This window comes from Thermobia domestica, chromosome 11 (assembly GCF_964235325.1).
Source record: "Thermobia domestica chromosome 11, izTheDome1.hap1.1, whole genome shotgun sequence".
NCBI classification, from domain to species: Eukaryota; Metazoa; Arthropoda; class Insecta; order Zygentoma; family Lepismatidae; genus Thermobia; species Thermobia domestica.
The window spans coordinates 248,468,598-248,485,317 of NC_137464.1; the positions used below are offsets into that span (position 1 = coordinate 248,468,598).

The 16,720-nt window shown below is 36.0% G+C and overlaps 1 protein-coding gene across 1 annotated transcript in view; it reads left to right on the forward strand.

Moving 5' to 3' along the window:
• LOC145664896 (E3 ubiquitin-protein ligase ZNF598) overlaps positions 1-16,720 on the forward strand; it is a 64,929-nt gene that overhangs the window by 42,434 nt on the left and 5,775 nt on the right. The window contains exon 6 of the mRNA XM_081731962.1: positions 7,368-9,063. Within this exon, the coding sequence (XP_081588088.1) occupies positions 7,368-9,063 (1,696 nt within the window). The remainder of the gene's footprint in view (positions 1-7,367; positions 9,064-16,720) is intronic.

A 16,720-nucleotide genomic window follows, 5' to 3' on the forward strand; every position in this document is an offset into this window, starting at 1 on the left:
GTGTTGTTCGTAGGAGATTTTGCATTTAATAGTTCAGTTTTATTTTATTCTTAGGTTGTAACATGCTTGGCTTCTAGTGAATTCTATAAATTCAACGGAGGCCAGCACAAGGATTATTAATAGATATCGTGGGAAATATAATACTAATTTTAAAGCAACAATTTTATTAACATGGAAAGTATATGCTTTTTATACACGTTAAACAAGTAGTGAAAATGTAACGAAGAACAACAAGTAATATAAATATTCAATATCGAAATCGTAATTTAAATACGGTATCTTTTATATACTCTAAACCATTAATTTCGTAAAGTCTCAAGACGAATAATAATTTTAATTGTGAGCACAAATGATTAGTTTGCATAAGGCCTCGTGGCAGGTTAAATTTCGAAGGTTAATATAGACCAAATATATTTTTCCATGAGACCTAAATATGCCGGGATGATACCTAAAGACTTCCTTTTCCATTTACATATAGTCTAAATAAAATTGAAGTATTACATTTTTATAGATTAAATCCTTTCAATAGAAGTAACTTAAATATGTCATTACTCCTTACCTGCGAAATCCAAAGTGAGGCAAATTCGTAACGGCCCGGTTTAGTTCTCTACCGAGTACCGAGATTGCCCACCAGATGGTAGCTCACTTCAGACATAGGCCTGTCAATTATAGACTATCTCTCCCTCTATGTAGTTTTTATCCTTTGCGCTCTTACAAATGTTCTTATACAAAATATATATAAAATATACATTTATTGGGACTATTACGTTACATAATATATCCTACCCCTCTCTCTATATAGGATACTAACCTTACTACAAAAGGAATAGTCCACAATAAATGGAATATGAATTGTTGACCAAAAATTTTCTACTTACAGTTTTCCAGAATCTTATAATAAACTACTCTCTTACATATTACATCTTATTGCCATGCCTGCTTTACAAAGTATTAGGAGGATATGGAATACTTCTCTCTGCAAAGAAAAAATAATAAACCCACAAAAATATCTAACAATGATTACAAGATAACATATACATATTAAGATTCATTATTATCAACATAAGGTTTAACATGATTTATATGTCTCTTAATGATAACATTAGGTTGATCACATTTTCTTAACCAAAGGGTGTTTAACGTAGGTTTATTAATGACCTCAAATGGCCCATAAAATAAGGGGGATAATTTAGGAGTATAATGTTTAAGTAATGAAGCCTTTTGAAACTTCCTAACCAATACCTTCTGACCTTCCGAATAATTACTAGGTTCTCTATTTTTATTATAACATTTCTCCTTTCTACGCCAGGCTTTATCAATGTTGATGATGACTCTCCTCAACCTTTCTTCTTTATCCGGCGCCTTAGTTAACTCGTCGAAGTCTATTTCCCACAACACGTCCAGAGGTGTATATAGTTTTCTGCCAAGAAACAATTCAGATGGCTCGTATCCCGTACTCTCACTCTTACTGCTGTTTAAGGTGAATTGGATTCTGTCCAACAGTTCAGCCCAATTATTTTGGTGTTCATTACAATAAACACGGAGCATGTTCTTAAGCACTCTATTCACTCTTTCACAAAGGTTACTGCTAGGATTGTACGGAGCTGTACTCACATCCTGGATACCTAAACTAAAGAGAAATTGCTTCATATGATGACTACAGAACACTTGAGCACGATCATGAATGATTTTCTGAGGTTGTCCAACTAACATGAACAACTTCATTAAATGTTTGCATATAACCTTGGAATTCAGGGAACGCAGAGGTTGAAGCATGACAAATCGTGATGCTGCGTCAGTAATGACGAGAATATGACGATAAGGTCCAGAATTCGGAAGCTGGCCAACAGTGTCCAAATACCAACTGTTGTTTGGCGTAGTAACTTTCCTACTGTAGTAAATTCCTTGTTTTTTTCTGTTGGTGTCCTTGCAGAGTTGACATCGCTGACATCCTTTCACGTATTCTCTGACGTCACGGTATAAGGTCTTCCAGGTACATCTAGAGGCTATCTTCGCTATCGTCTTGGAATATCCAGCGTGAAATCCGCCCATCTCATCACAGTGAAAATATTTCATGATAGGATACACCATTTCCTTAGGGATGACTATCCTCCAACCATGGTTTCTTCTGCCTCGGGTCTTCTTCATTAAGATTCCGTCCTTAAGACAGTATTCATCCGCCCTTTGACCTCGCCGCACTTCTTGGATAATATTCCGTACTTCAGGATCTTCCATTTGATGTTCTTTTAACGGTTTGTTAAACAAGGGTGAACTCCAAAAATTGGCGAAACTAAGGTTGACTGGTTTCCCTTCAAATACTTCAATTTCATTAACTGAAGGATCATTAGTATAGAATTCCACACCATTGTTCGTGCGCGAAATAAAATCAGATAAAAAGTTCTGCTTACTGCGGAGATAAACAACCTTGAAGGAATATTTAGATAGTTTTTCAATTAATGTACCATACTTACGTTGACGCTTATGATTCCGTAACAACCACGTGACTGATGAATTATCACAAAAAACAGTAAAGGGTTTTATAAGATACATTTCAAATTTTTCTATAGCTAAAAGAAGAGAACGTAGTTCAAGTTCATATATGCTTTTTGACCAATCTACTGATGAAATATTCTTAGAGAAAAATGATACGGGTCTAAGAAGGCCATCATCATCATATTGAGAAAGTATAGCGGAATGTTTCTTGTAAGTACTATCCACATGAATGACAAAGGATTTATTCATGTCTGGTAATTGTAATACAGCATGTTCAACAAATGCTTGCTTAATATTATTATAGGCTTCATCTTCCCTCTCACCCCAGTGAAATTTTATTTTATTAGACCTTAAACGGTGAAGAGGTTCCATGATTTCCGCATAATCTTTCACGTATTTTCGGAAATAATTAAAAAACCCACAGATACGATTTACACCTTTCTTATTTTTGGGCTTAGGTAATTTAAGAATTGTGTCAATCCTATCCGGATCAATTCTAGTTTCTCCCGCTTCAAATTCATAACCTAGGAATTTGATTTTAGTTTGGAAGAGTTGTGTTTTCCTTTTTGAAACTGTAATTCCCCATTTTCGAAAACGTTCAAGAATTTCCTCTAATACTTTTTTATAGGTTTCAATATCTGAGGCATGAATAAGGAAATCATCTTGAAAAATTTCAAGATTTTTACCTACTAAATCCCCAAAGATTTTGTACATGAAACTAGTAAGAACATATGGGCTCAAACGAAATCCCATTGGGAGAACTAAATGTTCTAATAAACGGTTAGGTGTACAAAATGTAGTATATTTTCTACTACTCTCAGAGATAGAGAACTGATAGAAACTTTGCTTTATATCTAATCTTCCGAAGATGGTATCCTTTCCTAAATTCGCTATAGTAGCTTCTACATGCGGGGATGGATAACTATTAACCCTTACTTTCTTGTTAATTTCAGAGTATGCTATAACAAGTCTAGGAGTACCGTCCTTATTGTGAACTAAAAAGCACGGAGACGAATAAGGAGAGAAATCGACCTCACGAACCACTCCCTTGTCAATAAGCTGATTTATATAATCATCAAGAGCTTTAAGTTTAGGGCCTGTAATTTGATATGGGGGGAGACGTACTGGAGTTTCATCCTCCATTTCTATTTCATAAGTGAACCCTTTTATTGTCCCTAGTTGTTCAGTGATAACATCACTATATTTCTCACAAAGATTTTCAACATAACATGGTAAATCTGGGTATTGTTCTACAAGTTTAACTGAAAGAGAGGAAGTATTATCAAAATTACAATTGTCAGAATCACATTCATCATATATGTCATTAATGCTATTCGTTTTATTATGATAATAAACAAGGTATTCACTACCTGGTTTCTTTGTTGTGGCCTGGTCCTCCGGTCCACCGGAATCTGCTGCCAGAAAGGTACAGTGCTGTTTCTGCCGGGCACTTTGTTTATTTGTTTTTGGTTTCCAGTGTCCTTCCCGTACGATCCTTTGTCCATTACGCCTCTCTCTAGAGTGACTCCGGACCGCATCGGAGACGCTGGAATGAGATATAGGACGAGTAGTTTCCATTGGAGACAAATAATCCCTCCAAAATAGAGGAACAGTAAGATTCTTCTGTTCAATTATAAATTGTTTGGCACTCAATTTGATATCAGCTTTCCATTTTAAAAGAAAGTTATTTCCTAACAGCAAATCAAAATGTGGAGAGTTTATGATGTAAAATGTTTCACTGAATTCACAACCTTGAATTGAAAATTTAATTTCTGTGTTTTCATGAAGTTCAACCAAATGACCATCAACAGTGGTAGTCACTAATTCTGCTGAAGTAGGGTTTATAGGAACACGACACATAATTTGATGTAAATATTTTCTGCTTATCAAATTGATACTAGAAGCTGTGTCCAATAAACAAGAGTTTGTGATGCCCGCAATTAGTACTATGATGTATAATATTTGTTTATCACGCTGCATATTAATTAGTGTTTTTGAAGGTGGCACTGATGTACGCATAGTTTTTCCACTAACACAGAACCGCTGAGTATGTCCATAACCAGCACATTTATAGCATCTAATAAGATTACGTTTTTCAGTTGGCAAACCAGAAACTTGTTTTCGAATTTTTGAATGATTTTGTGATTCTTCAAAAATGTTCGGTATATTTATAGCAGGTGGCATTGTTTTAAGTGACATATAATCTCTTTGATATTTAACAAAATGATCGTAAGTTTGCGCTATGGTCAACAATTCAGAAACTGAAGATGGTATGGCTTCCCCAAAACAATTTTGGTATATTTCTGGTAAAACCAGACTGGTTACAATATTACAAAATATTTGTTCAGTGTATGTCATACCCAGAACATTGGCAACACTGATTTTCTCTTGGAAAAATGTTCCAAGTTCTTCCCCATCATTCATTAATCGGTAGAAGAATTTTCGTACATATTGTGTGCGACCTACTGTGGATATATATTTACATAGCAAATTAGTACAAATTTCCTCCCAATCATTACAACGTGTAAGGAAAGAATGAAAGGTTCTGTTAAATTCACCCCTAGTTTGGGTTAAACTTGCTACCAAAATAGCTTCTAATTCCAAGTCATACCTCCTTATAAGCTCATCTAACCTAACCAGAAAGATGAAACAAGAATGGCTATCTGTGCCATCTACTATAGGTAATGACTTAATTTGCTGTTCCAATGAACGGAAAACACTTTGCCCTAGTAATTTATCAAAGTTACATTGAATAGCAGGACGTGCCATATTTGGCTGCATTAAATTCATCTGTGCCAATGAAGACGGCATTCTACTTTCATTATTAATGTTCTGTTTACACTGCGTTTCATTTTCATTCCTATAGGACACAGTTCGTTCATTTTTCATGAACTGATCCTGCCTACCCTGTACATTGGGAGTACCTTTATTATTGTGTTTTGAAAAATAAATGTTACGCTGATGTATATCTGTGCCTTGTCCAAGATTATTTTGGCCTACAGACTGTACATTCACACCGCGTCGCATAGGAACCTTAGTCCAAGATACCTTTGATTGGCCTACATAAGGTTTACCTGCACCACTAATATTGCCACAACGTGGACATGGGTACCTAATTGTCTGTGAAAAATGTTCACTATTAAAGGGCTCACACGGAGCTTGTACATTTTGTTCAGAACAGTATTGTTCTCTAAATGAGTGTGCATTGAATTCTGCACCATATAACCCACTGGCTGTGTGTGCAGTTTGTTCAGCACGAAATGGCTCCCGTGAACCTCGTGCATTCAACTCAACATTTAGTGGCTCTCTAAAAACCTGAGCGTTTGGGTAACCCACACCAACTTCACTTTCAGTTTCAATATTTTGATTAAATTCACCTTTATCACTTTCATTACTCTCAGTTACCTCTTCATTATCTGAGAAAGAAATTAGGTTATGTTCACTCATGTTTTACACTTAATATAATCTCTAAAGTGCTCACAACTTTCAATGATTCTTTTTTTTTTTTTTTTTTCCACACGATATCTCATCAAGAAGACAGCTGTAATTTTTATGCTTGCCCACTTGATGGACTTTGGATTTCGCAGCCTTAAAAATTATGTAACATGCTTGGCTTCTAGTGAATTCTATAAATTCAACGGAGGCCAGCACAAGGATTATTAATAGATATCGTGGGAAATATAATACTAATTTTAAAGCAACAATTTTATTAACATGGAAAGTATATGCTTTTTATACACGTTAAACAAGTAGTGAAAATGTAACGAAGAACAACAAGTAATATAAATATTCAATATCGAAATCGTAATTTAAATACGGTATCTTTTATATACTCTAAACCATTAATTTCGTAAAGTCTCAAGACGAATAACAAGTTTAATAATTTTAATTGTGAGCACAAATGATTAGTTTGCATAAGGCCTCGTGGCAGGTTAAATTTCGAAGGTTAATATAGACCAAATATATTTTTCCATGAGACCTAAATATGCCGGGATGATACCTAAAGACTTCCTTTTCCATTTACATATAGTCTAAATAAAATTGAAGTATTACATTTTTATAGATTAAATCCTTTCAATAGAAGTAACTTAAATATGTCATTACTCCTTACCTGCGAAATCCAAAGTGAGGCAAATTCGTAACGGCCCGGTTTAGTTCTCTACCGAGTACCGAGATTGCCCACCAGATGGTAGCTCACTTCAGACATAGGCCTGTCAATTATAGACTATCTCTCCCTCTATGTAGTTTTTATCCTTTGCGCTCTTACAAATGTTCTTATACAAAATATATATAAAATATACATTTATTGGGACTATTACGTTACAAGGTACGCAGTGGAATTACAGTATTTAATTTAATATTAAGTTGAACTACCGTGTGGCTAATTTAATTAACGTTCTCATCTTTGATGCAGGGAGAGGATTCATTGGTAAATGGGTCACCTTTAGTACGAGGGGTGCCTGGTACGATCGCAGTCCAAATGAGTTCCTAGATTCCAGCTGATTTGCAAAACCTGGAAAAGTCAGGGAATTTCAAGTATGAATTTCTCCTTAGAATCCATATTTGTGCCTTACCCGGCTGTTTGATAGGGGATATTATAAAGTCACATATGAAGGATGACGTCCCTCGGCGATAACACTATCCGAGAAAAGGAAAGGAAGAAAGCGGTCTGGGACCTCTGTTAGGTACCATCCCGGCGTTTGCCTTAAATGTAAACAATTAGAGCTTTTAATCAAGCATGATTTCAACGTGTAATGTAAAGCAGGTCGGAAGTTTGGGCGCAACAATAAGTATTAATAACTATAAAATAAGAGTTAGAATAGTGGTTGTGTCTATTGTGTCTATGTATTAAGTTGTTTTTCTCTTTTTTTCAGAGGCGAAGAGCTCGGTGCTGTCGGTGGATACGAAGAAATAGAACAAGTGTGCCCGTCTCCAGTACTGAATATGAACTGCACTCAGGAGTTCCCAACATTAGGTTCCAACTCTCAGCCAACTGGAAATCCCGTCGCTTCTACTAGAAAGGTGTCAGTGAATAATGGTCTTACGATCCGAACAGTTAGACCCAGTAAATCGCTTGCAGTTACGGATGAAAATTTCCCAGCGCTGGGAGGGGCAAGTGTGACCGTGACAACGCCGCAGTCTCCCAACAGCAATGTTCGTAAGATGGTTCATCTAAGCTTAAATAGTCAGGAACGTAGCAAAGACTCAAACGACAATAATCAGGCTTCCCAAAATAGAGGTGGGCCGAACGTTTCCATTCAAGTGAACCACTCACAGAGCTTCGCACCAACGAATAAATTAGTTCATTTGTCCAGCATTGCGCGATCACAGCCGCAAATAACTAGACTCTCCACCAGTCAAAATATTACGATTTGCCCTTCAGAAAGTGATTTTCCCGCCTTATCTTCGTCTTCCTCAGGAGCCGCTGCGTCTCTCGTCTCATGGACTGACGGCCTTCCGAGATCATCGCAAAACATGTCCTTTAGAAATAGTAGCCAGCCTTCGCAAGTAGAGAAAGAATTTCCTAGTTTAGATGCGAAGTTTCGTAGCTTTTGTAACACAGCCAGTAATTCGAAAACGAAGAAAGCTTCGTCAGTGATGATACCTGTAACAAATACATGGAGTGGAGCGTCAGCAGAAAGCAGTGCGTCCAACATAGGTACTGATGCGAATAGTAGTACTGCTAGAACCAAAGTAAACGAGAGTGATGTATCTTCAAATAGTGTAGGCAATGTGAAAGTGAAATCTAAAAAGAAAAAGGCTAAAAATGGTGCTAATAATAATAATAATAACAATAATAATAATAGTAATAGCGAATCAAACAAAGTGAATCCTCCCAAAGAGGCGTCCCTTAACTCGGAACAGTCCAAAAGAAAAAAGAAACAGTCCTCCGATCCTCCCGACGACCAAAGTCAAGATAGCGTTACTTCACTTGAAAACCAAGAAAATAAAAGACCTAGTTCTACCAATGTTGCTACAAATATTTCCTCGGATCGCAAACGATCAGAAGTAAAAATAAATAGTTTGAAAAACGGAGAGTTACACAGTAATTCTACTACGTCAGACAAAGATGAAGCTCTGTCACCGAATGATTTTCCTCTTCTCAACAGTGAGTATAGCAATAAGCTTCCTCCTGGGTTTGAAGCTGTAAGTGCACTCAATCCACCTCCAGGTTTTAGTATGCTATCCAGTAAGCCTCCTCCAGGTTTTTCTGTGAGACTGAATTCAGTCGCCCGTCCTTCCAATGGATTGCCTCTAAGCAATCTAACCTTCACCAATAGCAGTGGAGAAAGCTTCCCGATTTCGCCCAGTGCGGAACCGAAACATGTATTTGCTTCACCGCCAGATTTTGCTAAAAGAAATCAGGTGCTGGTGGCCAAGGTGAAAGACGTCCTTGAAGAAAACAGTCGTTCGTTGGAAGAGTTCAGAAAGTTGTCGGCGCAATTTCGACAAGGTAGTGTCTCTGGAAAAGAATATTACCAGCATTGCTTATCGACGATGGGTGCGGAAGCTTTTGCAGAAATCTTTCCGGAACTTCTAGTCCTCCTTCCTGACATAGAAAAGCAACAGGTGAGTTATTCCTTTAAAAAAGAATGTATGATATGTTGTAAGTCAATCTCTCTTTTGATATCAGGTTTCAAGTACAGCTCGCAGATGACGAGAAGAACCCTAAAACAGGGGTAGCGGGGAAACGTCAAAAACATGGTCAAGTCTATTTTCGGTTTTTGAGGTGTGGTCTATACTTAGATGTCGTTTGCTACTTCGGGTAGTTATCTGTGTGCTATTCCGTGGTGTCATTTGAAACCCCCGTGCGAAAAGTGGGCGAGTCCATACCTACGTCACACTGCTTCTGCTAGGGTTCTTCTCGTCATCTGTGAGCTATAGTTTTGCCTTAATAAAAATAAATAAATAAATAAAATTATTTTTACAAAACCATCCTAGTGACTATTCTGAGAAGTGAATATTCCAGCGTTAATTTTTTGCTTTTTTTTTTTCAGTTCTTATCGTAAGAAATAATTGCGTTACTTGTGAAACTTTCCCTTAACTGAAGGCAGATTTACTTTGCCAACTTCAGTAATATTCTTAAGATTTCTCCTCCGTACCTTGCGTTATTTTGTTATTGCCTTTGAGTAAACTTTTTAGTAGAAATAACAAAATGGTTAAGAACCATCTGTCCTAAAGTTCCTCTTGGATTATAATGTGTTCAAAATGTTCCCCGCAGTGAATGTAGGTACTTGTTAGGTGAGAAAAGGAATGAAACATTCATAGTTTCTCCTTGTGGATATGTGTTATGCAAATGGTCAACGCAGACAGGAATAAAGCGCAAATGGTCAACGTAGACAGGAATAAAGCTAGACTTTTCAACCTAATACAGACGTGTACTGGACAATAAAGACGGTTTGCGGTTACTAAGCTCAAAGGACGACCAAAGTTCTGTTGAGTATCGAGTAATACTTTGTGTATCACATTGTTAATAATAGACCAACGATTGTTTTTCGATTGAATAAGTGTTTCGTGTGTGTGACAAGTATAGAGAACATGCAGGGATGCAAACTGGTAAGTAAAGTCAGTAAAAATCAGTATTTTTGACGAAGTCAGCATGTTTTAAATATGTCAGTAAAGTCACTATTTTAGTTTCTTTGGAAAGTTAAACAAATTTTCAGATTTGAAAAGCAGGCTCAGCTGAAGTTGAAAAGAGGGTTTTCAAGCTCCCCACGCGTTATGACTCTGATAGGGCTAACATGTCAGAAAGGGTTGTCAATGTTCATTTGCACATTAAGGGAGCTCTACATGAGATATATGATGGGAAGGCACATCTTGTATATATATCTAAAAAGCTTTTATATCTGGCATATACTGCTTACAAAAGTTATAGAGAGCTCTGTGAGCAGCAGAGGAAATTGAAGAAACAAAAACAACAAGAAAGAGAAGCAAAGGAAAAACAACAGGCAGCTAAAGAAGAATTGAAAAAAAAACTTGAGAAAGAAACAACTGGAAAAAAGTATACTTTAAAACGTCTAAGGGATGAAGAAGAAGAGAAAAGACAAACATCTGATAAGTTACTAAAGGAAGCAAATGAACGGTTGAGAGAGGAACAAGGATCTTGTTGGAGCCAATGTAGCACAAGTAATGCTTGACAGTGCTACAAAGATGAAGAAGGTGTTGAAAAGAAACAAAAGGCTGATATACTTTTAAAAAGTGTAGGAAAGTCTTTGTTAGTTACTACCTTTTTTAAGAGAAAAAAAGAATGAACATCATAATAAGGTTCTTAAATTTGTATGAGTAAAAGGAGGCAAGGGAAATTGGCCTGAGAAATTATTTTTTATCTTATGAAAATGTATTTACTGAAATTCAGTTTTCTATGTATTTAGCTTTGCTTAGACAGTTTTACAAAGACAATCTTCGTTATTTTCCATATCTTGAATTTAATATATTTATTATCATATTATATTGCAAGAGTTGTTAATAACTGAGTTAACATATGCTTACAGTTGTTCAGTGGGGAGTAGGGACCAATTTAATATTATATATTAGGGTAAACCTACCTAACTTCGTGATATACCTTGTTTCGTGATACGAGACAAATTATTCTTCACAGAGGAAAGTATGCATTATAGATAGTTACAGCGGTGCTCAAGAAAGGGCAGGAATACCGACAAGTGGTGAAAAGGTTTTCCAGTAGCAACTGTTACCGTGCGGACGTCACTCACGATGTTAGTTGATGCACTGGGTAGAAAAAGGTTTTCAGTCAAGTGACCTTCGAAGACCAAATAATTTGTGTCTGTGTACAGTGTCATTGTGTAGCTTTTGTTACAGACGTTTACTCTAAAAATACTCTGGCTATCATTTTGTGTTTAACTTTGAAAAAGTAGTGCAACTGTAAAGCAGTAGACGCTTATTAAGTTGCATCATATTCTTATAAATTTTGTGCCAGGATGGCTCATGGTCGGTATGAGTTTCTCTCTCTCTTCAACTTTTCCTTCATTAAAGCATTTTCCGTAAATAATATCATATCTGGTTTCACTAAAACAGAAATATTTCCTCTGAATCCTTACACAGTATCCAGTAAAGCACTTACAAAAGTCCCAAGACGTCTCGATTCCTCCCTGGACCCAACTAAGTCTGTATGCGCTGAGAATGAATCACTCGCTTAGACCAGTAGTTCTATATCACCGATGGACAGTCTTCTCCGTGTACCGAATTTAAACCTGTCTGACAAAAACAATACTGTTTCTAGCAGAAAAGTTTGATGGGACACGTAGGCAACAGTTCATCTTCCTGATCAGGCAACAATGTCGACGGCAAATGTCAGTACAGTGCAACGTGATTCTCCAGCTAAAAAGAACAAGTGTCAGAGTAAGCAAATTGATGACTTGAGCGCAAGTTGCAACGAGCGCTACGGTTCGGGAAAAAATCTTTGACACTGGATGCAGTGCTGCTCTTGTTTACAGTGATTTCATGAAAGGAGCCAGAATCTTAATGCAGCTGACATAACCATTTTCATCACATAACAAATTACAGTGATACAGACGGTGACAATTAATGTAACGTGAGTATACTACTTTATCACGAAATTAGGTACACACCCTCACGGAATAAGGTATGCTATCAGGAAGTTAGGTAGCTCATATATTATGTATTCTGTTTCTTTATATTCTTTCTTTTGTATTGTTTGCACTTCTTTTAGTACAGCAGTTGTGTTTATGTTGGACCTTCCTCATATAGAAATTACATCTATCCTGCATGCTTGTAAATGTGTATTTTTCAGTCACCCTCCTTCATATCACGAAGTTAAATAGGTTTATCCTATATATATAGTTAGTATTTTCAGTAATTTGGTCAGTATTTTAAGATTTAAAGTCAGTAATTTTGACCTCAAAAATAATTTGCATCCCTGGAAAATGTGAAACTTTGTTAATTGAAAAGTGGTTCAACAGTATTCGTTGAACAATATCAGGATCGACATAGAAGTATGAAAGTACTGAGGGGCGTTGTCTCATATAGGTACACATAATTTATCGATCATTTTTGTATTCTTTTTTAATATCAATACGAAATGTTGAAAGTATTATAAAACCAAATTCCTTCAAATAAGTTGTGTAAAATTTTTGTAACTGGAATGCAGCTTTTAGGAGGGATACAAAAACTGTTCTAGGAGTGAAAGGATTTCCCGTGGGGACACCTCTCTTCAAAAGGACATAACGGAAACTGGATTTAAAAAAAAAAAAATCGCAGTGAAATAAAAGAATAAGAAGACGACGATTAGAATTTGTGATTCATATTGTCGTAAAATAATATTTGTTTCGAGTATATTGTGGAAGTAACGAAGTTCAATGATGTGCAATTCCTGTTTTAACCTTTACAGGACGAACGGCTCAAGGGTTGAGCCAGCAGGTTAAATCTCCATCGCTCCGCTCCTAATTTATCTAGAGAGAAGTTTCAGGTGTTTATCTCTCAACGAAGAATAAATTCCCAACGTTGTGTGTTGCGTCCACATCGGGAGTCCAGCAGCGGAAAGGTAGGGGGGAAATTTTAATGTTTTTACTTCCCCCTCCCCTCTCCATTTAGAGAGGGGAAACTCTCTGCAAAGGAGCTACAAGCATGAAAAGTGGTATTAATAAAGATAAATAAAAATTCTAACTAATCATACCTGTGTATGGCCATTCTTGCGTACGACAAATAACAGTGTTGCCAACTTCGAGAAAATTTTATTTTTTCCATTTTTTCTTCTTTTACGGATCAGGCACAGGGGGACAAAAGTTAACTCGGTAGAATCTGTGTTCTATAACCTTTACAACGAGGTTCGTTCATATCCTATGATTATTAGAAGGAGTACTAGGGCCGCCAACGTAAAGGTCTACGATTTTTTTGAAATCCCTATCCGTCCTGTAAAGGTTAATGTTGACATATTCATATTTTTATTATAGGAAAAAATCGTACATGGGATCTCTATCACGTTCATATATTGCTGTTCTATATCTTTTTAGCCAAAATCTTTGGGTTTTCGAACTAAGGAAGCAAACAGGGTTCCTTCTTGCTGACGGTTCATTATCACGTGTCACTTTGAATGAATGAACTGATCCAAGGAATTTCTTTCAGATGTTAGGTTTGAAATATTTTCCATGTTGATACTAAAACACACATTCGGTGGCATATTTAGTAGAGTGATTTTGGTGCAAAAGTTAGTTCGTTCAAACTATATGAGTGACGATATTAGTTAAGTGATAAATAAACACCAGCTCGGAGGTTCAATCGTTTCCTCTCCCAGTCGCATTCCTTTCGTTCTTACAACATTAATTCAGTAATTATTATCTCGCTTGTGTGACGTTAAACTAATGATTTTAAGGTGAAGTTTAAATGTTAATCAACGAGCTTGTGTCTGTCAATAAACGTTAAAAGTCTTCAGGAATTGAGAAATTATCAGTTTATATTTTTTGACTTCTTTTAGCTGTAAAAATAATGTTTTCAGCACAAGATTTTATTGTCTCAGGAATAAGCTCTTGTTTACTCTCTTTCTGACATGGGAACTTAATTTACTTTCGCGATAGTATTCGTTGCTGGAAAATTGAATTTCGTGAACACTCAAATATGCGAAACTGATAGTTATTACAAAGTAATAAAAAACCTTATTCATTTGAAATTTCGTTAATAATAAGCAGGTGGAATTTTTTTTTTATTTAAATCGATTTTTTAAAATTTAAATCAAATCTTTCTTTTCTCGTAATACAAGTCACGAGATGAAGATAAAACATTAGGAATCAATATTAAATGTTAATTATGCCATTTAAGTGAAAGTATTGGGCTTGAATTTTGAATTGATTGCCAGTCGTTAACTTATTCCAAATAGAGATGCAAGGGTTCGGAAAAAAAGTTTTTTTTTTTTGGGGGGGGGACTCGGTTTTTTCTGCTTCGCTTTTTTGCTTGGGAAATTTTTGACTTTTTTTTTCAAATTCTGCTTTAAATTGGTGAAGCATGTTTTGTTTCGCTTCTATACAATACAAAAACTCATTTTAGTAGTGGAGGCAGATAATAATACAAAACCTCGAAAATAAACATGAATTTCGAAAACATATTTCAAACAATTTTAATTCTTAACACATTTTTTATTATGAATTCCAAAAAATGAATCCATGTATATAATAAGTTGCAGTTAAGTTTTAACTTTCATATGCATTATAAGCATTTTTTGTTATTGTGAATTAAAAATACAAAAACAAGGAAAAACTGTTACATGACATACAGAATTTATTGTACTATGTGTATGAGTTCAAACAAATAACACATCGGGAAGATAATAATATATTTACTGAACAAACGCACAAAACAAATTTAAGTTTCGACGCCGTAGCCTTCTCAAAAATAACATGTTCTTCTCTTTGTTCGTTACGTATATCAAGTGGCTCAAGTGGTACAACATTGGCTTCGCATTCGGGAGATCATGGGTTCGATTCCTGCTGCCGATCATCTTGACTGGGTGGGGGTCGCGGTGGCTCAGTGGTAGAGCGTTCACCTCTGGTGCAAGGGGTCCCGGGTTCGATCCCAGCCCCCGCTAAGTGAACTTTGTGGAGGACAAACACCGTGTGCGTGGGTTTTCTCGGGGTTCTCCCGTTTCCTCCCACTTCCTTCATTCCACCATTTCATTCATTACTCATCATCACCGTTTCCTTTAGCCTAACCGGCATATTCGTGGGACGTAAAACTCAAAGATTTCATTTTTTTTCATCTTGACTGGGGTTTTCCAGTGTTTCCCTCAGTCCTATCAGGCAAATGCCGGGATGGTACCTACTAAAACAGGCCCTGGCCGATACCTTCCCAAATCCTTTCCATGTTGTTGTTAGATATTCACTATAAAATAGCCTCTGAGCTGCATCTGGTGATTGTTAAATAAATAAATAAATATAATTCCCTCGTCAATCTGTTATAGCCTATAAGTTTATGTCTGACTTCCGAAAATTTCATAAACATTCGTACTAGAGTAACAATGAAAAATAATCATTGTTTTATTACAATTCAACGTATTACTTTAAAAGACTGAAAAAAATGCAATCTTTGTATTGGACGCTCAAAAATCACCTAATTTGTTAATGCACCTCTTGCTTCCGCCTTTGCTACTCCTACAGAAACTTCTCTGAAATGGAACAGAAATGTGGAAAATGTATTTTCTATTCACTTATTACATACGTAATAATCTGTTACCACCTATCAGGTGCATCGGACCTGCAAAATCGATAAAGTCCCAAATTCTGTAATGCAATGACTGTTCTTTAAGCTTGTTTAGAGTCAGGAAAGTACTGAATATTTTGTTCATGCATCATATGCATAATACTGCTCATCTGAGCGTTTGGTTTTCAAGGCTCTGGAATATATAACCACCATCACGATTTACCCAATCCTGAAGGTTTCTGAATTTTTAACAAGAATTCAAAATGTCATTACGGAACTTCCCTTTAAAAAAAAAAAAAAAAAAAAAACTACGAAATACATTTAAATCAAGCACAACAAACATGAGTGAGTGGTTAGCTTTTCCGCCTCTATTGGGAAATCCGGGATTCAGTCCCGCATTCGACCATTCCGACAAAAGTTCTTAATTCCATCTGTGAATGTAGAGATAGTGCGTGTACTGTGATACCTGGCTGATTTCATTTCTTATGTTTTAAATTGTTGTTGTTACTAATTACCAGCAATGACGGATTTGCGAAAGGAGTTAGGGTGGGGATATCTTTCGGACTGAAGCCTGTTCTCCCAAATTACGGAATTTCTAAAACAAACGAAATTTTAGTTATGTGTTTACTCATAAACTTCAGGCTCCCCTCAAATGAATATCAGGCATTAAAAACATTAATAAGAAAAAACCCTCCCAAAACACTTTTATAAATCCGTATTGATTATTTGTATAAAATGGTATTCATGATTGCATCCCGAAGATTATTGCTACATCATTACACAGCTACAGTATAACAGAAATGTGGAAGTATGCTCTGACGGATATATTGAAAAACATAAGTTTAACTATGTGCTAGAAACTATAGTACTAAGCTCTAAGAAATGAAACACGAATAACTAAAAATGAAATGTTCTAAAGAAGAAAAAAATGTCGATAACTCAGAAGTTAAAATAAAGTTATATAGCCTCTAAAATTGCTCAAATACTACGTACTTAATGTTTAATTCATAAAACATGTGCTCCATCCATCATGATGGTGAATTCTAGGGGGAAATATGGTATT